Source organism: Pezoporus occidentalis, unplaced genomic scaffold, assembly GCF_034315485.1.
Source record: "Pezoporus occidentalis ecotype Australia unplaced genomic scaffold, CSIRO_AGI_Poc_V1 ctg362, whole genome shotgun sequence".
Lineage (NCBI taxonomy): Eukaryota > Metazoa > Chordata > Aves > Psittaciformes > Psittacidae > Pezoporus > Pezoporus occidentalis.
The window spans coordinates 275,609-297,704 of NW_026915614.1; the positions used below are offsets into that span (position 1 = coordinate 275,609).

A 22,096-nucleotide genomic window follows, 5' to 3' on the forward strand; every position below is an offset into this window, starting at 1 on the left:
TGATGCCTTCATCTTGCCCGTGTGTCCCCATCGATGATGCTGTGTGAGAGCCATCACCCTCGCAAGCCGCTCTGCTCCCGTGTATGTGAACGGTGCCTCATCCCTGCCGGTCCTCACGAGACAGCATCGGGTTTTCAACGCGGGTGGCAAGATTTCGACCAAACCCTGACCCTGCTTTGGGATTTCTCCTCCTGAGCCTTGGCATTTCACCAGCAGAGGGCAGGCCGGGATTGCACCACGAGTGGAAGAAGGCTGGCAGGAGGGAGCAGGCACCCGGAGCGGGCAGGAGCACCAGGTAAGCACCGTTTGCCATGCAGGGGAATTCGGGAGAGCCCGACCCGCCCTGCACAACAGAACTCCTGCAGCCTGGAAGTGGCCTGGTGCCCTCCGAGCAGCAGCAAAGGCTGGCTCGTCAGGACCCTGTTTCATGCCAGCCTCGCCGCTGTGGGAGCTGGAGCCGTGTTCCAGAGCGCTGCATGCCACGGGGCCAGCCCACACATTCCCATAGGCCTCTTCATTATGTTTTCCTTTGCCTGAAGAACAAGGATGAAGAGAGTGCACGGAGAGTTTGGGGATTTCCCCTACAGGGTAGATCAAAAGTTGCCAGGATGTGTTAGAGCAGACGTTTAGGCTGAAGAAGACCCTGGGAAAAAAAAATAAGCTCCAGTCCCGGGCTACTGCTCTAATCACCATGGTGCTGTGGGGAGAAAACCCCACGGGCCTGAACCCATGCCCTCCCACCCGCTCTGGCTCCCGTTTGATCAGCAGAGATCAGGAAGTGGTTTTGTTCCAGTGCCTCTGTTTTGGTTTAGCAGCGCAGCCCGCGGGGCTGGTCTGTGCCTGCCTCCCACAGCGAGGGCAATTCCGCTGCTCTCCCCAGCCAAGGCCACACCAGAGCACTGAGCTCCCACCACTGCCTCCAGCCGGGTCAGGGCAGCCCAGGCACCAGCGGGACAACCCGGCATCAATGGCCCTATTATTGCTCTTGAAGTTTCTCTCCCCTTCCAGACGGATGCTACATTACTCCATCACAGCTGCAGTTGCTCCCTTCCAGCAATTCCCAACACAGCACTTAAGGCAGGGATTTATGGGCGGTTTTGAAAGGCATTTTGGAGTGAGAAGGAGTTATGGGAAAGGAAGTTGAATTCCCACCATTCCCCACAAAATTCTCCCAGCATCTTTCACGAGAGGGATCATTTGCTGGTCTTTTCCTCAAGACAGAGCAGCTCTCAGCTGTGGCTCTTTGTTCAGCCCAAAGCATTTCCCAACAGCAAGATGCAGCCGGGGTTATTCTGCTCCTGCTTGCAAAGGCTCGGGAGGCTGAGGCGCCTGGCTGCCGGGCTCCACCAGACCCCATTTGGCCACTGATATTTCTGTAGATGCTGCTAAATGAAATCATTCCTTCTCAACCCACAGATGGCTGCCAGTCTGAGTGCAAGTGCTGCTGCCTGTCCGGCTAAGTCTGACTCACAGAATGGTTTGCAAAGTCAAAAGTCAGGGGACCAGAGGGCAGCAGCTATAAAATGACCAGCAGGGACAAGCCCCACCTCACCTTCTCTGAAGCTTTTCAGGAACACAAGCTCACCTGCTGCAGAAGGAGCAGGCCAGATGAGCAGAACAGAGTCACATCAACACTACATTCACAACCAGGACAGGGGTTTCAAAGACTTTATTTGACACCTTTGCTGGATGTCACAGCTCGTGAATCTAACAGCTCTCCACAGTGTAAAGTGAGGCTGGGCTACTTGCTGTGAGCTCGAGTGTGCCGACCAGCTGCAGGAACAACTGGGGTCCATGAGGACCTCCTCTGGCTTCGTTAACAAGGAATACGCTGTTCCTGGCACTTCAGGACAAGGGCGGGGAGAAGCAGCCGAGGCTTTTCTGTGTGTTGTGTGATGACTTCCATCAAAACAACTGGGAGGCACTCACTTCCCAAACAATAGCAGATAGACACATTGCCATGCACATGACAGATGCAATCTGCAGGAAGGCAAACACCAGCTCATCCACAGTCTAACCAGCTGCTGCGTGTTTGACCTGAGGCATGGGGAGAGCCGCTCCCATTCAAGAGAGAACTCCCTCTTTATTTTCTTTCCACTGACCTCTCCATACTTTTCCTTCTTTTATTGTCACAGTGCTGTAGAGGGGGGTGAGACTCCTTGGCACGGGCATGCAACTGGGTCCAGGCTATTCTGCTTGTGCATCCCAGCAAGTCAAGGCACAGATGCAGGAGCAGGGGCTGCTCAGACAAGTAGGAGCACTGAGACTTCCTGTCCTGGACACTACGGGAGTTCAGGATGTGGCATAGGAGCAGGGTGGCCCCTGTGCCTTTCTGCTTAGAGGAGAGGAGGGGAGGACCACTGGAGGAGCAGCATCTGCTGTGTCAGTTACCTTGGGGCACGCAGGCCAAGGCAGAAAAAGCTCCTGGGACTCGGGACGAGTGCAGCCCCAGGGCTTGCCAAGGTTTGCAGTGAAACCTCAGTGGGCTTTGGTCCTGGCCCAGGGAGAGGAATGAGCAATGTGAGACCAAAACACAGTGCTGAAGAAAACAGGAGGAAAGCCTGAGGGGGTGCAGGGCTAAGAGAGAACAAGGGAGGCACTTCAAATGCAGGCCCTTCTGACCCATTCTCCCCCTTTGCAGTCACAGCTGTTCAGCAGGGGATGGAGGAGAGACTGGCAAAGGGAAAGGCCTTTTCTTCTCACTTTGGCCATCAGCGCCTTCCCCTCCGTGACTGACATCCCTTTGAAATCCTCCGGCTCGTCTCTTCACACCTCAGTGCAGAGTGGGGGCTGCACAGGCCTGGCCGGCTGCTCCTGCATGGTTTGTGCAGGGAATCCGGTGGAATTCCAGCCCGGCTGTGGGAACAAGCTCTGTTAAGCTGTTGCCTCACTCCACCTTAAGGGCACATAAGTGGGGAAAGCTGTAATGCAGTGAGGAAAGCGTGGGGATTAACAGGCAGGCAGTTCACTAAGGGAGCTGGGGGGGTTGTAGCTGGGGTGCCAGCAGTGCTGGGGATAAGGGGAGCACATTAGGTGCTGCAGCTGGGGGACACATCGCAGGGCAACGGCATAAGCAAGTCTGTCTGGCAGCTCAGGGCCCCCAGGGAAATAAAAGTATTTCAAGGCTAGCTCTTTTCCAAAGGGCTCTGCAGAGTGGTTTGCTGGAGGTGGAACAGGGCTGGGATCTGCATGTGCCCCTTCTGCTGTAGCTGGAAGGATCTGGGGGTAGCTGCGTGCAGACAGGTGTATCAAATTGTATGTGATTCCTGTTTGCTGGCATCATGAGGGAGAGAACGTGTGATGGTGAGGCAGGAAAGGTGGTGCGAGGAGAGAGGGAAGAGTAAAGAGGATTTTCTTTATGGATCCTTGGTTTTTGCAAAGCAGGAAAGATGCCTTTTCAGCTGAGTTTGTTCTTAGGCCTGTAGGCAATGAGTGCTGAAGAATTCCCGTCTCCAAATGGGAGGGTCAGAAAGCTCCGATTTCAGTCGCCCAGGAGCGGCAGATCCTCGATGTCCCAACCCTGATCCCAGGTCCCTGCGTGGCAGCGCCCAAGGCAGGAGGTGCTGTGTAAGCCGGTGGCATGGGGATGCCGGCGGAGGCTGGTGAGAAGAGGAACGTGGCGATTTGGCTGCTCTTGGATGAGCCCTCTCTCAATGCACCCGCTGGTGCTGGCATCCTGGGCACGGCTGCTACAGCTGCAGATGAGCCTGCACCCCGGGCCCTGCGGCTGGAAGAGCCCATCTTGCTGGCCAGGAAGCCTCGGCGGGACGGCAGCATGTCGCCGGGGACACGGCGAAGCGGGGCTGGCCTCACAGCAGGGCTGGGGTAAGCCAGGGAAGATGCAGTCAAAACAACCGGAGCGGGAGCAGCCTCCCTCCTGGGGATCTGCACGGGGCCAGCAGTGCTGTGGAGGAAGGACCACGGCCACGTCTGGATGGGCAGGAGCGAAGTGGCCACAGGCGAAGGCTCCATTTCTGCCACATAATTATTCAGGTGGGAGAGGAGGCGCAGCCGGATGGGGTCAGTGGCGTTTTGACCCTCAAGGATGCCCAGGTACCTGACAACTTCAGTGAGGCATTCGCGGAAGCCGATGCTCCTGTAATCCACGGCAAGAGCTCGAGCATCTAAGAAGCCTGTAGGGAGAGGAAGCAGTGAGAAGAAGTCCATGCGGAGCTCAGGAATGTGCTTGGATTTCACTACCCTCTCTAACACACTGTGTATTTCACTTGAGGCACTTTGCTGCCGGGTGATATTCCTGACACAGCCAGCCAAGTGGGTGTCCAGGACTGGACATTTGCATGCGTGAGAATAGCATCTGTGGTTATCTCATCGGGATAGAACTGCCAAGGTCATGAAGCCTCTTACTCCAGCATATGAGACAAGTAAGAGGTTTCATTAACTGTGCTCAGGAGGGAATTTTTCCTATTGGACTATCGCTGCTGGAGACAGGTCTGTGGGCCAGATGGGCACTGGGTCTTTGCAAATAGACCATCTCTGGTCCTGCAGACTGGTGGGACGCTGGGTCTCCCCATGCTCAGCTTAGCACCATTTTCCTCTGCCTAGGTCCCAATTTTTACCCTTCATTTAAGCACATATCCGGCTGAAGGACACGGGACAGTGGCAGACCAAAACCACTGGGCCAAGAAAGCTCAAAGCCACAGAAATTAACAGGATAAAATGCAACCCACGGCTGGTTTTTAGGCTTCAGCTCCCTACTTGCAGCTCCGTAAGACGATCAGCAATAAAGCAGAGAATGTCACAGCACTGAAGCGTTTGGACCACTTTGCTTGACGGGGTCTCTCGTGACAATACAGCCCTTTGTTGCAGTGCAGTCAAACTGAATATCTAAACAAATGTTCCAGACCAAGTTACAGCTCTGAACCAAAGCCTGGATGCCAGCAATGTCCCCAGCAAGCCAAAACCGGGTGGTAAGCAAGCCAGAGGCTTCTTTACTGGAGCTGTGATCTCCATCCTGTTAACTGGAACAGGACAGAGGGTCTGTACTGAGGTCTCAGTACAAATAAGACCTTTGTTGAATTTTGCACAGGGCTCCCTCTCTCTTCTTATAACAACCAAGAGACACACAAAAAGAGGAAGAGAGGGAAAAAAGCCTTGTTTATTTGCAGAGTCCCCATGCAGAATCCAGCCTCTGCAGGAAATGTATCCCAGGAGGAGGTAAAGAGCTCAATACCACTTTTCTGTGAGCAGAGCAGGACCAGGCACGACCCTGGCTGCACTGCTTTTAGCAGAGTGTGTGACAATGACAGTGGTACCATCCCCATGGGTCTGTGGGATTGGCCATCCCATATACCACTGTCTGCCAAATGGATGCATGGAAACATCCCTCAAAGGGCATTTCCCTTGGGAAACAGACAGGGCAGCAGTCAGTTTGGTGCCGGCTGGTGTCAGCTGGGCACGCCAGCATCAAGATACTGCTTGGTGCCGAGGCTGAAGGGGAATTTCCCTTCCAGTTTTTGCCTTCACCTCGCACACGTGCAGCTCTTACCTGCTCCTCCAGTAGCGTGAAGCATTTTTAAGTGATCTACTGTCATTTGTAGGATTTCTGCCTTCTCCAGCTTGGAAGACCCCTGTGTGTTGGGAGCAGGGAAAAGAGCACTTCATCATTTTATGGTCTGGGGTTTTGTGCCTCTCGGGAGCTGCCCAGTGACCACTCCCCTCCAAAACCTTCCTGAAGTCCAGAAGCACTCAGATGGAGCAAAGCATCCACCCAGAACACTGGCTCTGGTTTTTACATCCCTCCTAAGGTGCCCAGATGCAAATTGTAAAAGCCCATTTCTGGGCATCTTCATATCTGGTTTATCCAAAACACTTCCTGGACTGACTTTATCCTCCCCAGGGCTCCTGAATACTTGGGAATATTGTTTTGCCACCCAGTTTCACCACCTACGTAGTCCCTGCAGTGATGATGATAAGACAGACAGCCCAGATGCGAAGAAAGGTGGGAATCAGGGACACACTCACCTGCTTCTCAAAGGCGGTGGGCACCAGGCGCCGCAGCTCCGAGAGGCTGCTGTTGATCCGGTCCCGGCGCCGCTTCTCAATGATCTGCAGGAGATTCCCAAGGGGAGAGAAGAAACCAGGGTCATTTACGGCCACAGCTTCACAGCTTGTTACCAGCTAAGGCAGGTTGGGAGAGGTGCTTAGAACAGGGCCATGTAAGTGGTTTTGGTGCAAAAACTGAGCACAGAAACCTTGACTGCTGTGATAACCACAGTGAAACAACGCTCCTCCATCCCATCCCCACCCTTTCCTGCCAAATTTGAGGCCAAACCTCCTCAAAGTAAGTCTCTGTGTGGCTGTGGGGAGAATTTCACAGGAGATAGAGCAGGAACACTGTGAAGTTCATTTTCCACTGTGTTCCCACAGTAAGGACGTGCCCACTGCATGCAGAGGATGTCACAGGGAGCCCTTGCAAACAACCTAGCTCCCCTGGGAGACATAGCACAACCACCCTGGGCAACGTAAATGAGACTCACCCCTCTCCTCTTCTTCCTGGCTTGTATCTGAGATGTCGTAGTGGGAGACACAGACCTGGAAACATGGCTGGAAGGGAAGAAGAGGGATTCGTTTCTCATGCTAGCTGGAGAGGAACCTCTCTCGCACATGTGCTTTACACACGTTTGCCATCTGCAGTTTCCCCCCTCCCTGAATAATGTCTTCTGTGGTTCCCATCTCATTTTTACCCACAACACAGAGCTCAGGAATTGGGGATGGGGAGCCAAGCAGAGACTCAAATCCCACTCCGAGTCTCCCACCAGCCTGGGACAGATTTCTGCACCAAATTGTCCATCTGCTACCAGGCACTCGTCTCCTTCCATCTCAGCCAGTGCCGGCATCTCCATGGGGCTGGAAAAGTAGCGATCCAAGCTCTGGAGTCGTGGCCTTTTCCTTCTCCATGTGTGAATCTCCTGGCTCTCATGTCTGAGCCTGCCCTGTCTGCAGGGCTTTGCCTCTCGGAGCTGCGATAGCACCAGCGCATCCCCAAGCTCCCACCCAGGAGCAGCAAAGGGCTGGCTGCTCCTCAGGGTGAGGCTAACGGCAGAGTTTATGTGGTTTCTGAGGGCTTCCTGGAGAGTCACTTCACAAACCACAGGGTTTGGAATAGGCTGTGATGTTCTGAATGCACCAGGGATATTCTGGATAACCCCAAATCAGGCAGAGAGGAGCCAGGAGCTGGGCAGGAGAGCACCCGGCAGGAGGCGATGGGGCAGGGACCCTGCCTGCTGGCTGACAACTCTGCTCGAGGGACATGGGAGGAGCAGACTAAGAAGGGCCCCCACAAACTGTCTTGTGCCTGGTGGGCACGGGTGAGGTTAGACACCAAAGGTCAGCACTAGACAGGGAGACAAAGTTCAATCCCCGGGTGCCTGCAGAGGTGAAGACTCCACAACAATGGATAACCCAGCGTGGGAAACTCCTTGGAGCAAAGCCACTCCACTGCAGGGGAAGGCTGCCCAGGGCCACTTTCCATCTCAACAGGCAGGGTTTCTCCCTCTGGAAAGCTGGCCTGGTTTAGCACTGTTCCTGTGCCTTATGGAACCTGGTGCAGGGATGTTAACAGCAACCATAGCCAGCCTGGCGCTGAGGAGGGACCATCAGAGACATGCATCTGGGAAGGGGCATTTTAACAGGAGCCTATTAAAGATGTTTCTACATGGACAGAGCTGTCTGCACAGCAAGCCAAAGACCAGACCCAGCTCAGCCCATTAGAAATAGGTTCTGTTGGCCGCAGGCAAGGTGCTTTCAGAGCTGGTTTGACGCACTCAGATGAAGTAACACATTCTTCACTCCTCTCCATAGGCAGCTATCTGAATGCCTGCTGGGTGGGCTTTCCCTGGGCAGAGGTGCTGGCTGGCTCCAACAAGCACCAACACGTGTTGCCAACATACATAAACACACATAGGATGAGCACATGTGATGTGAAAACGGGCTCTGGGGTCAGGTATTGTGCCAGGAGTCGGTATCGAAGCTGCCTGGGACACAGCAATGTGGAACGCTCACTCAAGGAGCTGTAACAGGGAGTTCTGAAACTCCTTGCAGAGCTGTTGAACGTGCCGCTCTCTGTGAGCTGCGGCTCCAGATGTGGATATAAAGACTGAGCTCACTGCAAAATATGCTTTCAAAATATGCTTGACAGATTTGAACCACATAAAAGACACCCTCACGATGTTCTGATGATTAGAATTGCTGTGTTGCTCTCTGCTCAATTTTATAACTTACAGCACAACTTTGGCTGTTGATTCAGAACAAGAAGCAAAACCCCAAAGAACCCAGCCCTGTCAAAGCAGGAACAGCTCTTTTGGCGGTGTGTTGGTGTTGCACAAGCAGTGATATACACGTACACAAACACCAGCTCACAGCACTGCCTGGTTCCATGACAAGGTAAACGTCTTAGCAGCACCAGAGAGATCAATTCATCGTTAACCATTCACTGAAAGATGACAATCCCTCCATTCCATCCATCAGGATAGTGTAGACTCAGTGCTGCACTATTTCACATGCAGCAGGGAGGTAGCTTAAACATTGATGCGCTTGGAAGCTGCCTAAGGGGTCAGTGAATTGGTGCAGGACGTTACTTCTCAGACTCTGCTACGACTGCGTCAGCGAGAAGCAGACTCCTGAATTTAGCCCCATGAGAACGGTAACTTGGCACCGGGCAGGGCAACTTCTCTGCTTGGGATACCAAGCAGCAAAAGGGAATGAACTAACCTGGGGATTCACTGAACGCGAAGGGAGAGAGGGGGACACTTGGCTACTGAAACAAGAGTTCAAAAGCAGCTGGGTTTTTGGAGCAGAACAAGTCACAGCTCCCTTCCTTCATCGCCAGTACCGTCTGTGTGCTCAGAGCCCGGTCACGGCTGGCGCAGCGTGAGGAGCCGAGCTGCTAGGGATGCCCTTTGCCAGGGGAGCTGGCAAAGCAGGAGGGCACGACCTGGGAACCATGCAGGGGTCCTGTGCTCGCTATTTCCTCACTATCTCCTCAAGCAGCAAAGCCCCAGAGCCGAAACCGCGGCTCAGCAGCGATGGGACGGAAACTGCGGTACTGGAAGCGCAGCTCAAAGCCGCGCAGCTCTCCCCGGCCGGGCTCCCTCTTAATTAAGATCAAAGCCCCAGCTGGTGCATTACAAATGCATCGCCAGAGCTGAAGCGTTTCTCATGCAAAACTTCCCGGATTCTTCCCCGCTCCCTGCGAGCCCCTGGATCGCTGGGGCTGCAGCAGCACCCGGTGGGCGCCTGTGCTCGGGGTGCTGCTGCCAAGGGAGCTCAGAGCTGCCCTTCTCCCCCCCCCCGCAGGGGAAAGCTTTTGCTCTGGCTTTAGCGAGGCGCTTCCTTGAGCTCAATCAGCTCGTAACAGCTTCGATACCTGCGTCGCGACGGGGCTTCCCCCGCCCGGTCTCCCCACACACGCAGGTTGGGGTGACCTGGTCCCCCCTGCCCTTCCTGCCCACGGCTCGGCGGGGTTAACCGAGGTGAACGGAGCCGCCCTCCAGCCCCGGGGAGCCGTGCCCGGTGCTGGGACCCCCCCCCGCAAACTCCGCCGCCGACCCCGAGCCCTCACCGGTACTCCTCCTCCCGGCCCACGTCGATAGTGCCGTCCGACTCCGTGTCGGAGGAGCTCTCCTCGCACAACCGCTTCATGCTGCCGGCGGCACAGGACGGGCTCGGCTTGGCTGCCCTCAATCACCACCGCCGCCGTCCGTCCGTCCGTCCTCCCTCCTTCCTTCCTTCTCCCGCCGTCCTCGGGGCAGCGAGTGCAGCCGCAACCCGGTCTAACGCGGAGGAGCTGCTCAGCACCAACCCCTCCCCTGCCCGCCCTCCGCTTTCCACACCCGGCCGCGCCCCGGCCCCCCGGTGAACGGGTTAATGAGGCACCATCCGCCGGGAGTGACGGATTGCACGGCCCAGGTTCCCAGGCCCCCCCCCTCCCGCCTCCTCCCGCTCGCTGGTCGAAATCCCAAGTCTTCCTGTAAAAGGAACAGTCTGTGTGAACCGTCTCATGTCCCCGCCGCCCCCCTTCCACCCGCCGCACGTTGGCCTCAGCCCCAGTTTAAAGGGACCAGTGACCTCACTGGCAACAGAAAACCGTGGGAAAGAGATGGGACTGATAAAGCCTTGAGTTGTTTCAGGGAAAAATCAACATCCAGCCCCACACGCACACACATGTCTGCCCCGCGCTGGGCGCAGGCACTCTCGGAGGCTCATGATTCAGATGGAAACCAGCTCCCTGAAAGCACGGGGATGTTTGAGGACGTTGTGCAAAGAGCCCTCCGCTGCCATTAATCCCTGAGGGCCAAGACAACAGCGGTGGCACTACTGTTGGAAGCATCAGGATGGGTCCAGCATGATGCTGGACCATTGCAATGGGTCCTGGTCCCACTAGGAGCTCAGCTCCCAGCCCTGGAGCATCTTCGAGTGCCAGCTCATGGCACTGCCGGGGCATCCACCACCTACCCTGTAAACCGAACCAACCAAACCTGACGTTAGGTTTTATGACACCAGGGTGAATCGCTGTTTTCTTGTCTCATCCCGTAACGCCGGAAACTCAGAGCCACAGCCTGGCTCCTAGAGAGCATCTCGCCTTCCCTGAGCTTGCAGGAGGAGGCTGTGGCTGGTTTTCAGAGTCCTGTGCTGCTAAAATCCCCCAAGGCATCAATAACGGGGGGGTTGGGGGGGGGGGGGGGGGGAGGCAGAGGGGAGGCGGGAGAGCACTGAAGTGGAAGTTCACAGTACAAAAATAACGCCTTTTAGTTGGAAAAAAAAAAAACACCATAAAATAATCGGCGCTGGGATCTGGCACCACGTGGGTTTCCCAAAGCCTGTTGCAGAGACCGTGGCGGTGATAACAGCCCATCAGCGCTGGGGCCGGGTGCTCCTGCTCCTCCCTCCCCAAGTGAAGGAACGGAGCCCTGGTCCAGCCACCCCGCGCTGGGGTGGAAATCTGAGGTCTGGGAAGCGTTTGTACCCCCCTGAATGAGAATAAAGCATTTGCTTTAGGATATGGCACTTGGTTTATGTAATGTTGGATGTTTTGATTTCCCTATAAGTGGTCAAGAAACTGAGCTGTTACCAGCTCACATTTCAAAGTGGAGTTACTTTGAAGCAGAATTAGTGTTATTTTAGCAAGTTTGAGACCCACTTCTCCTTTCCAAAGTGATTTCACTTCAAAATACATATATCTCCAAACTAAACTTCCCATAAACATGTGTTTTTGAGAGATTAATACCCTTTCCACTGATAAAACCATTTAAATGGGATCCAGAGACTGGTTATTTCAAGCTCTTGCACATACCACAAAGAGCCCGAACCAAGCGGAGCCCAGACTGCCACGGAGGAACACTTTTCGTCTCCATTAGAAAGGAATTCACTGTCCAGGCTCTGTCTTTCCTGGACTAAGCCTTCTTGTTCAAGTGTCATTATCTGGGTTCAATTGAAGTGTAACTGGCAACATGTTTCTCTAGGATTACACTTCATTATGAACAGAGAGGGGCCAAAACCCACTTCTCCTGTAATCAGATCCATTTTCCAGCCTGTGCTTCTAGAGAGTCATTTATAATGGCCACCGGCAAGCCCCGGGAGATCCCAAGGTCCATCTGAACCACCCAGGATGGATGCAGGGATGGTGCTGAGACCCCTCGAGATCGTTTGAATGGAGGTCACAGGGAAGGGTGAAGCTGCGTGCGAGGGAAGCTGGGTTTTCGTAGGCATCACCCATGTCTTGCAGCAGAGAGTGGGACAGGGGATGATGCTGGGGAAGGGGAGATGGGGTCTAAGAGCAAAAATGGGGTTTCTGCCACCTCCTTGCCTCTCACTGAGCAGCCACGCAAGCTATTCCGCAAAGCCTGACCAAGCACAGAGCCACAAACTGGGTGACCAACCTCCTCCCCAAGCTGCTCTGCTCTTCCCAGAGCTACAGGCTTTGCCACAGCCAAGCCAGGGAGTTATTAGAGGAAATCTCTCCCCAAGCCCTGAATGATGAACCCTGGCCCAGTGTCGAGGGCTGCTTCCCCTCCTGCACAGCCTCTGGTTGCTCAGCGAGCATTGCTGCAGTGCTTGTCCCTAGGCCCAGCACCCCTGTGAGACCCTCAGGGGCTGGAGGCTGGTGAGAGCTGTCCCTGCTCCTGCTGGCTGTGCCTCTGGTGGTGGGAACCGTTTCCAGGGGATGGGTGTCACGAGGACGGGGCTAAGCCATCCATCACACCCAGCACTAATTGGCTACCCTGCTTCAGAGGCCAAGGAATAAGTGAGCTGCAAAGATTGATGTCCTGTCTCTGCAGCAGGAAAAACTCTCCCGGCCAGGGCTGAGGGTGGATCCCTGCCAGGGACCTGGGATTGCCCAGGTTTGGCGGTGCCAAGCCCACTCCTGGGGGTGAAGGGCTCCCGCCCAAGGTTCCCTGGAGGGGGGGCACAGTCAGACCAGACACCAACCCCCCCCACCCCGTCCTGCTCCTTCCCCTCCCTCCTGCTCAGCTCTGGGAAATGTCCCCAGAGAGCGGCCAGCTGTGAAAAGCTGCAGCAGCTGGAATGTGGGAGGGAGAGCAAGGCTTCTGCAGAGCCAGAGGCAGCAGGAGCAGGACTTATCTGTTACCTCCCCATGAACTGACACCTCTGGTTTAACCCCATGCATGCCTGGAATGCCCTGTCCGCACATCTTCAGTCAACATCACCTCCCTAACCTCAGGTCCCACCACTGGCTGCCAGACCCACAGCTGTAATTGCAAAAGCGGAGGCCTCGCAGGGATGCTGGCTGGGATTCCTGGCTGCAGCGCTGTGGACAGGCTGTCTTGTTCCGTGGCTGAGCAGAGGGATTCAGCACAGGCAGCAGAGTCAGGCAGGGCGTTCGGGAGGTGATGGGGGATGAAAGCGTGTAGGTAGGAATGCGCTATCACCTCCGTGTGTTGTCAGATCTGGAGGGCAGCCAGGAGAGGATTGTTTGCCGTGGCTGCGCTCCAAGCCAGAGGCACCACAATTGTTGACTCCCCCCCTGCTTCCCCGGCCCCCGCAGTTCAGAGCCGGCCCAGCGACGGCTTGGGGCAGGCCAGGGGAGGGAGAAACAACATTTTCCCACAAACCCGGTGCCTCACCCTTCCCCAGGCAGGGACGGGGCAGATCCTGCACCTCGGTGCTGCGCTCGCCACCCCGCCAGCGCTGTGTCCTCACACCTATTGCCCTGCAGCAGGTCTGTTCCAGCAGCCAGGAACGCGGTTCCGCCTGGGCAGCTGTGGAAACACCATGGGATGGGGCTTGGGACAGCTCAGAGGTGCTGCTGCCCCAGCAAGAGCTCCTGCCCCATAAGATGGTGCTTGTCCCCATGAGCCTGTGCCTAGGGAAAGGCTGAAACATGCAGCCGTGAACACCACGCATAAGGTGGCTCTGGTGAGTGGGGCTGGGTGATGGCCAGGGACAGGATCAACCTCTGCTCCAGAATCAGCATCCCAATGGACTGTGTCAGACACCAGCACTTTAGTCCTGGCTGCCCTTGATGTGTCTGAGTTTCCCCACCCATCCTGATGCCAGCACGCTGGGCGCTCACTGGACGGAGGAGCAGCAGTGAGCGATGATGTGTTGATGGACAAAGGTTTGCTCCTCCCTGGTGTTTCACATCTGGAGAGGGCAATGCAGACAAGGTGAGGTGTCTTTGTCTGTACCAGGATGGTCTGTGTGAACAGTGCGGTGGGCAGCTGGGCTCTTGACTTCCAGCCCCCCTCCGGACTCTGGGCACTGGAAGGACAGGGATGCCCTTGAGGCTGCACCCGAGCTACAGCAGCAAGAGCCGGGATGGGAAAACAGAGGCTGGTGAAGCAGGGAGGCCCTGTCCTTCCCCCGGGGCCAGGCCCGAGGGCTCGGGGAACACAACGCCTTTGTTTGCTCCTTGGCCTGCACAAGGAGCCTTTCCCTCAGCCCCACAACACCAAAAGGGCTGTGCCCCCCTCCTGTTCCCCCAGCGATGCTAATGTGCCAGGGCTCTTCCCAGGAAGCCTGGGAGGGATCAACCTGGTTAGACAGTTTCACCACTTGTTAAATGTGTGTTTAGCGATCTTGTGAGTAGACAAGAACAAATACAAACAAGCCAGGCTGGAGAGCCCCTGCCCCTCCGCCCTGCCTGGAACGCACCAGCCCCAAAGCCTTTCTTCTCTAACCACTTCAAACTTTCATTTCTTCTGAAGCCACAACAAGGCACACTTTGTAAAGCAAATGAGTAAACAGCAACTTTCAGCTTAAAAGGAAAACAAGGGGGAGGGCCTGTTTTTAATTACTGGATTTTATAAAGGGCTTTATTCGGTTAATTGCTTTCTGTTGTAAAATGTTCTTCTGCGTACAGCCCTGGTTGGAGCTGCGTTGCTGCTGGCCAGATGGCATTGCAGAGGTAATGACAGCATGTGCGTTCACTGCTCGGGTACACAAGTGCCTTTAACATTCACAGACATCCCCCCGAGCCCTCCCAGCCTCATGGAAACGACACGAGGCACCCAGCTCTGCTCAGACATGACCAGCGGTTTGGCATGTCCAACTCGCATCACTTCCAAAGGAGCAGCAGGCACGCACAGAAAAGCCTCTGCAGAGCTCCCAAAAGGGCTAATTGCTGATGATTGCCACGGCTGCAGCGCGTTACCTTCCTCGTCTGGGGCAACACCCCATGTTCGTGTGAGAGGTGCTGTGCTCGGCTTGCTCCTACCCTTCTGGAGCAGGGAGCGACAGCGCTGCGAGGGCTGGCGCGGCAGCGGCGTGCGTGGAGGCATCTGAGCATGTACATGTGGCTCGGTGCAGCAGAACTGATTCCCACTGCATCCCCGATGATCGCAACCGGCTTGGAAGAGACCCCAAGAGCGTGTGGAGACAGGGGGATTAGAGTGAAGAGAGCCAGCTAAGAGGTGCACAAAGGGATCGTCAGCAGAAACGCCACCAGCGCAGAGCTAAACTGGGGACAGATGGCGCGGGGAAGGGACAGGGAGAGGAGGCAGCGGAAGATTCTTCTCCAGTTGGATCAGCCTTGGAGGGGAAGAGCAAGGAAAGGAAATGGAGCAGGAATGGCCTTGGGCTCCGGGCAAGTGGAACTGCCAGGGAAAGCCCTGGGGCTCCTCACCACAGGCTGGGCACTGCAGGGGTGTCCATGGTGAGTGGGGGCCTCATGAGTGGCAGGAGTGCGTGCTCTTTCCTCCCTTGTCAGCTTAGAAGATACCAGGAGGGAGCACACACGTGTGGGGAATAGGGGCAAGGAGGCTTCTGGTCCTCCTTCAGTGGGGACAGGGATCACCTCCTGCCCCTCCTCACACTGACCAGCATTGCTACCTCAGTCAAGACAAGCTCCTAGCACAGAGGAGAGCAAATGCACGTCCAAAGGGCTTCCAAAGCCACCAGCTCCCAGCCACAGAGGCTCCAGGGTCAGGGAATGCGCAGAGTTCAGGGCAGAGGCTGAACCTGCAGCAATGGGGCCACCGTGCTGCTGTTCCCTCATGGCAAGCCCATGGCTCCTTGTGTGGCTGCTCCCTGCTTCACGTCTCCCCAATCCATGCTCATGTGGCTGCAAAAACAAAGGCAGGAGAGAGCACTGAGAGCAGTCCCAGGCAGGAGGGAAGCACCCAGGCTTACCTGGAGGCTCTGAAGCAGTGCTGTGCCTGTGGAGGCAGCAGCATTCCTGCAAGGAGCCCGTTCCCTGCACCCACCACGGCGGGTGGCTCTGCCCCTGCCAGCAGCGATGAATGCTCACTTTCTTAATTCAAACAGCAGGAAGCTGAGTCTTTGCCTTTGAGGCTGTCAGCTGGAACAATTGCCCACCTGTAGCACCAGCCTGGGACAGGGGTAAGGAACAGAGCACAAAGCTGCCCGAGGAACGGACCGCGTTCCCAGATCTCCCAGTACTGCATTGCCACATTGTGTGCCCACACAAGAGAGCGGTATCAGCTGCTGCTTCCAGGCAGGATGGGGTGGGAATGAACACGCAGGGGACATGCACAGACCACAGCCATGGTGCACAAGAAGGGGGGGGGGGTGTGTGAGCACGTGTGCATGGGCTCGTGTGAGCATGTACAGCTATGCGAGTCCTCTTGGGAGACACATACCACTGTGAGACGAAGTGCCAGGCGCTCTGCAGCAGCTGGGGTGAGCGGTGTTCCCATCTCCAGGCTTCCAAACCGGTTGGGTTTGTCCCACTGCTGCCCTTGCATCCCCAGCACCAGCCACAGGCTGCACCCCTGCTTGCTTCCCCTTGCGCCAAGTGCTCTGCTGCTCCCTCCTGCACCCAGCGTGCTTCCCTGCCACCTCCTGCACCCCATCATCAGCTCCCAGCCAGGCCCAGCGCTAGCACTGGGATGCTCCCACGGCAGCAGCCGTCACGGCTGGGCTGAACCTGACAATTACACGCAGCTGGAGGAAGCCCAGATGAGGATAAGGATGCAGGCAGCGAGGACCCTTGGTGCAGGACGGGAGGGCAGTGGGAGGCACCGCCACTCACACTCAGGCCAGCACTGTTGCTGCGGGAGGAAATCATTAATTTGCTGGGAATAAAGTCGGCAGCGAGTCAAAGCCCATCCTCCCAAAGGGAAAAGCCTCCCCATTCCCTGCCTGCCAGCAGCCCTGTCGCCTTTGTGCTGGGAGACCGGTGCAACACAAGGGCGTCTGTCTGGGCACCACGTCCCCGCGGCGGGATGAAGCGCATCCATGGCTCCCCCCGCGGGACTCGGGGCGCCCTGATCCCACCTCCCAGTGCCACGATGGGAGGATTGCAGCCAGAGGCGTGCCCCCCCCCTCCCAGACATCCCTTTGTCAGTCGCTGTGGCAACAGCCCTGGCCCGAAAGCCGCTTCCCTGTTTGTTTTCCCTGTCTCCATCGCGGTGGCAGCCGCAGCCTCCCTCCCTCCGGCTCTGCGAGCGGGAGCCGGGGTATTCAGGGCTCGGCAGGCTGAATGAAGCCAGATCCCTGGACACATTCCTGCGGTTGGGTTTTTTTTTCTCCCTTCCCTTTTTATTCCCCCCCTTCTCTTTTCCCTCGCTTGGCAAAAGCTAAAGGATTCAAAAGGAAGCCAGGCTTGGCAGACAGGGGGGGAGGAGGGAGTGGGGAGATGAAAGAAGGCCTCTCTGCAGCTTTCCCTTCCAGTTCCCACACTCAGCTCCTAATGATTCCCAGCCGCACCTGGAGGAGGCCGCCGAGGAAGCGGGGGCTTGTTTATACAGCCATAGGAAAGGTCCCCGTGGCCCGGCTGTGCTGTGTGGGGTGGCCCCACAGCCCCGTCACCCCAGGGGACAAGGTGCTTGAGGATGCCACCCGAGGTGGTGGCTCTAACTCAGTGCCACACTGGTGCTTAAATGGTGCCCCATGCTAGAGCTGGTGACGAGGAAAACTTCCCCATTCCCAGCTTGGGGGGCTTCAAGAGTTGCCCTTCCTCCTGGAGGACATACCCATGTGCTGGTGGTATGGGCTTCATACCATCTGGGGCTCAGGTGGTTACAGGGGTGTGCTGAGGCTGCGATGCTGTTCACACACGCCCCAGACGCAGGCCTGAAGGGGAAGGAGCAACAGGTCACACCATGGAGAGTGGTGATGCCTTACGCTGGCTCATAAAGGATGCTGCAGCGGGGACTCCTGCCACCAGGGCACCCTCCTGCCGCCACACAGCCCTTATTGCCCTCTTGTGGCACCCGCTCAGCACCACAACCATCCCTATCCCTGTCCTTGTCCCTGTGCCCATGGCTGTGGCAGCAGAGGCAGGCCCACCGTTCCCCCGAGGAATCATATCCCCACCAGGATGGGTACGAATTGCCACCCTGCTTCCAGCCATCCACAAACCCCCAACAGATGCAGCCCTAACGCAAGCACCGCGCAGGGCCAGCAGAGCCAGGCTCCCCTCGCAGGGCAATTGGAGCAAGCTTTCCCTCATTCATCCTCCGTCTCACAGGATAAAGATTCCTCTGGTCCTCGCTCAGGGTTTGGCAGCATTTTGTGAAGCATTGGGCTGGTTGTGACTGGAAAAGGTCAGGGGGGACGGCATCAACTCCACTGATGATGACTTGCATGGCACTGAATGGGTTTGAGGGGGAAACTACTGCTTACTACTGATGGCCACAGTGATGAGGACAGTGACAGGCATGGACCAGATCCAGCTGCAGGCTGCTCGCATGTACACAGAGCCAGTCCTGGGCTCTGCATCCCCTCTTTGCCACATGAAGGGATAACCAAGCCATGTGCCCTGAGTGAGAACAAGCAAAAGTCCACCCCTGCACCCAGGCCTGCTGCAGTTCTCCAGCACCCTAATGCCCACCTCCTCCCAAGTCCTTCAGTCAGAAAGCTTGGCACAGCACGGGGCTGCCATTGCTCCAGTGCAGCCCCAGCAGACCTCCTCCTCTCCTCCTCCTCGGTGGGATTATGTGCACAGCCCTGCCAGCACAGCTTTGAAGTGCAGCCCTGGTAACAAAGCTTCTGCTGCAGGAATGGGAAAACACTGGGACAGAAGCATCTCCCCCTCCATCACTCACTGGCCAGGGCAGAACTGGAGAAATGAAGCAGTTCTGCAAGAGCCAAATCTCCAGGCAGGGACCAGGGAATATTTGCTCTGCACACACAACATCTTTGCCCTCTTGCTCTAGCCCTGTGACCAAAGGGTTGTTTCCACCAGCGTGGGTGACACACAGAGCTACCTAAGGACCGTCATCAAGCTGTGGAACCCTCTTGCTCTCAGAGCCGGACAAGCCGCAGATGTGGGGCTAAGGAAGAAGTGGGGTGGAAGGTGGGTCTATTTACCCCACAAAGTGCTGGCCAAAGGCCAGGCCTTAGGCAGAAACCGCCTGGTGCCTCTTCCAAGGCACTGGCCCAGTGTGGAGCTGCCTCTTTCCCCATCAGCGGGTGACAAGCAGCTCTGCACGCACTGCATTGAGTCAGTGCTTCGCTGGTGGCCTCCCCAGCACCGCATGGCCGAGCCCCGGGTGCACCGGGGGACCCGTTTTAGGCTCTGGTGACAGAGGCATCAGCAAGCGCTGCTATAAATAGTGGTGTCGAAGGAACGAGGTGCTCAGGCTGTTCAAATCCTGGCACGGCCCCGCTAGCGCTGATAGCGAGTGCCCTTTGCTTGTTCTCCTGCCGCCGGGTGCTCTTATCTACTCCTCCAAGTCCGGGTGTTTCTGTCACCCCGTCACCAGGTGCCCTGCTCTGACATTTCAGCCTCCTGGGGTGGCTGCAGGTCCCTGCTCGCATTTGTTGGCCCTTATTCTGCGCTTCAGAAAGGATGTAAGACTGAATGTGCTGCAGGGACAAGGTGGAGCCCCCTCATGGGACCCCTCGTGGCCAGCACCACAGGGGTGGAAGGACAGCCCTGTACTTGCATGGTCCCTGCACACCGGGACGTGCTGCTGGCCGTGCAGGCATCACTGCAGATATGGGGTTTCACTGCACTTCAGAGCACTCCTGGATTGCTGCTTTTCTCCTGCAAGGAGCTGGAGTCGTCCTCCAGACCTGACGTTACCTCTGGACCTTTATGTTATGGTGATGGGGAAACTGAGGCAGGGGGGTGTCACGACTTACCCTATATGTAGGTGAGGACCAGGAGGGCAGAGCCCGCACACTGCCTGACCTCCTGCCACACAGCTGCTCACCAGGGCTGTCACCTCCTCAGCAAGAACCCCCCTGAATCCATGGGGTTAAAGCCTGGATTTGTGATGAGAAGCAGTTCTGGCTGCTCAAAGACCATGATTACCTCATGAACATCTGCGCCCACAATAGCTGAGTGGCAGCACAGTTCTGCACCAGCTCTGCCTTCGCTCCCTCCTCCTCCGTGCTCTTCATTTTAACGCACACTCATCACAAAGCCCGATGAGAGCCCCAGAACACGGGCGACAGAAACAAAACCCTCAGGCTTGCAGCAAACCAAGAGCAAAACATCACAGACCCAGCGCTGGGCCCCTGGAGCCAGGCAAGGGCTCGGGGTGGTCTTTGCATGGACATCAGAGGCGGCTCTTGGCTTTGGCATGGACATCCCGACCTCAAAGGGCAGTGTGGGCCCACCCGGACTTGCACTGGTGCAACGTGGGCCTTATCAGTGCTGGGATCTGTCGATCCTCCAGGCGTCTGGTGGAAGAACACGCAGGGCAAGCATTCCAGCGAGCAGGAACACTCTGCTGAGGGCCATCCATCCGTCCCTTGAACGAACACCCATAGCAGGGATGCTGCCCAGGGGCCTATGGACATTCCTTGGCTATATTTGGTGACAGATGGAGAATTTGTTGCTTCCCCTTAATCCATCTGTTCCCATTGGCAGGGAGGAGCCACCAGCAGAACTGCAGTGTCGCTATTCGGATAAAGCCGGTACTTCAGCAGCAATAGATCTCCTCTAAAAAGCTTTTGCTGCCTCCCACCTGTTGGCTGGGAGATGGAGTTGACAAAAGTCTTCTGCCAAGCAGTATTTTTACCCAGGCCCTTATCACGAGCCCAGGTTACAATAAAAGCCTGTTGACAAAGCAGAGGGATGGAGCTGGATCACAGCACATCTCTCAACTGGCATTGCACCTCTCCCACAGCTCTCCAGTTCCCAGCTAGCTGCTTTGATTCTATTTTCTGGATGCCCTTAATCCCCCAAAAGCCCTTTTCCTCCTCATCACACCCATCCCCTCACCATAAACATGGGAGATCCGAAGCCGGGACCCCAGGCTCTTGCTGACTGCACCAGGAAGCCAAAATACCCACTGTGAGAATGGCAACAGAGCGAGGCTGGGACAACACAGTTTATTACAGAACGACACCCGGAGGGGTTCCATAAAGGCAGCCCATCCATAAGGAAAACCACCGGAGGACAATGAAGTGAAACCCACAGCAACAACACACAGCGGGAAGTCCAGTCCTTGGCCAGGGCAGCACAAGAAGCACAACCAGCCCATCCGGGTGGGAGATGTGCCCAGACCTCATCCCCCAGCCCAAGGAGACAGCACGGAGGGGCACACAAGGGAAGTACGAGAGCAGCAAATCCACCTCTGCCACTTGTAGGGATGGAGAGGAAACACCGTGAGAAGCCACGTGGGGAGAAGCAAACAGGGCAGCCACTGCGGGAGCAGAAACCCCTCCTTGCACAAGGGCTGGGGAGGTGCAGAGCGAGGTCTGCCTCACTTGGGGTGCATCCGCTGAGCCCCTAAACTGTGCTGGCAGCAGGAGAACCTGCCCCTGCCCGCACCATACCCCTGCCGCAGCTCCTGCGTGTCTCAGGACAGAAAGGCAGCCGTGAAAGCTGCTGAGATCCAGGCCCGTGCCCCAGAACCATTGCACGCTGCACAGCACCTTCAGACAGGCCATCTCCTCCTGCACAGCACAGCCCTGCCAACACCCCTTATCTGAAGCACCCATCCCCAGTGGCTGCTCTTGCATCCTTATCCAACCCCATCAGCGCCCTGCGGTTCCCAAGGGCTTGCTGACAGCTCCATTCCTCTTCCACCATCACCGCCTGGGCTGGCAGGACACCAGGGATGTGTTTCCTGGGAGGCCAGGCTGTTACCCAGCTGCAAAAAGGTCTCTGAGATACAGTTCAGATCCCAGTGTCTGGGGTTCACGTTGAAAAGACAAGACCTTGTTACAAACCTTGTTATAAACCCGTCTATTAACAGGTTATGTTATTAGCTACTCATGTCTTTCAAGACTGTTTTGTGTTTGGATTTTAGACTTTTCCCTTTGCTCCTCGCCCAGCTGTGATGAGTAACAGTCAAAGTGAAACAGTTCTGGGGGGGGTGGAAAGTGCAATTTGCTTTATCACTGCTAGAGGAGGATTTAGTGCAAAGAGAAAGGAGTCTCCTGAGCCATGGGAGGCATCACCAGCTCGTTCGTATGATCATGCAAAGTGCCCTGCAAAGGCGAGGCAGAGGCAATCACATACCTCAGAAACCTCAGCCCATGGAGCTGGTGTTTGCCTGACAACACTGAGCATCCTTTGTGCCCAGCCATGGCTGCGCTGCCTGCAAAAGACAGAGGGGGAATAAAACCCACAAGAAGTAATCTTTAATTCCTCCCCCCCCCAAAAGCATCCTTTGGGACAGGGTTTTGTGCAGAAGCATCAGTGTGATTTTCACACCCATCTGGAAGCAGCTCTCTGATTGATTTCTCTTCCAAG

At 56.3% G+C, this 22,096-nt stretch overlaps 1 protein-coding gene across 1 annotated transcript; it reads right to left on the minus strand.

Annotated features, from left to right (window-relative positions):
• Window positions 1-2,571: 2,571 nt before the first annotated feature.
• HEYL (hes related family bHLH transcription factor with YRPW motif like) lies at window positions 2,572-9,716 on the minus strand. Its single transcript, XM_062630982.1, has 5 exons — window positions 9,581-9,716; window positions 6,498-6,564; window positions 5,983-6,066; window positions 5,507-5,588; window positions 2,572-4,133 (listed from the first exon to the last, which is right to left on the minus strand). The coding sequence occupies exons 1-5, from the start codon at window positions 9,658-9,660 to the stop codon at window positions 3,466-3,468; spliced, it is 981 nt and encodes a 326-aa protein (XP_062486966.1). The 5' UTR covers window positions 9,661-9,716; the 3' UTR covers window positions 2,572-3,465.
• Window positions 9,717-22,096: the final 12,380 nt, after the last annotated feature.

Excerpts from the sequence above, each read along its gene's own strand:
- HEYL (XM_062630982.1), bottom strand. The coding sequence starts at position 9,660 with ATGAAGCGGTTGTGCGAGGAGAGCTCCTCCGACACGGAGTCGGACGGC. Across the intron at positions 6,565-9,580 it reads GGCCGGGAGGAGGAGTACCG|CCATGTTTCCAGGTCTGTGT; the intron begins GTGAGGGCTCGG and ends CTTCCCTTCCAG. Across the intron at positions 5,589-5,982 it reads CCACCGCCTTTGAGAAGCAG|GGGTCTTCCAAGCTGGAGAA; the intron begins GTGAGTGTGTCC and ends CCCAACACACAG.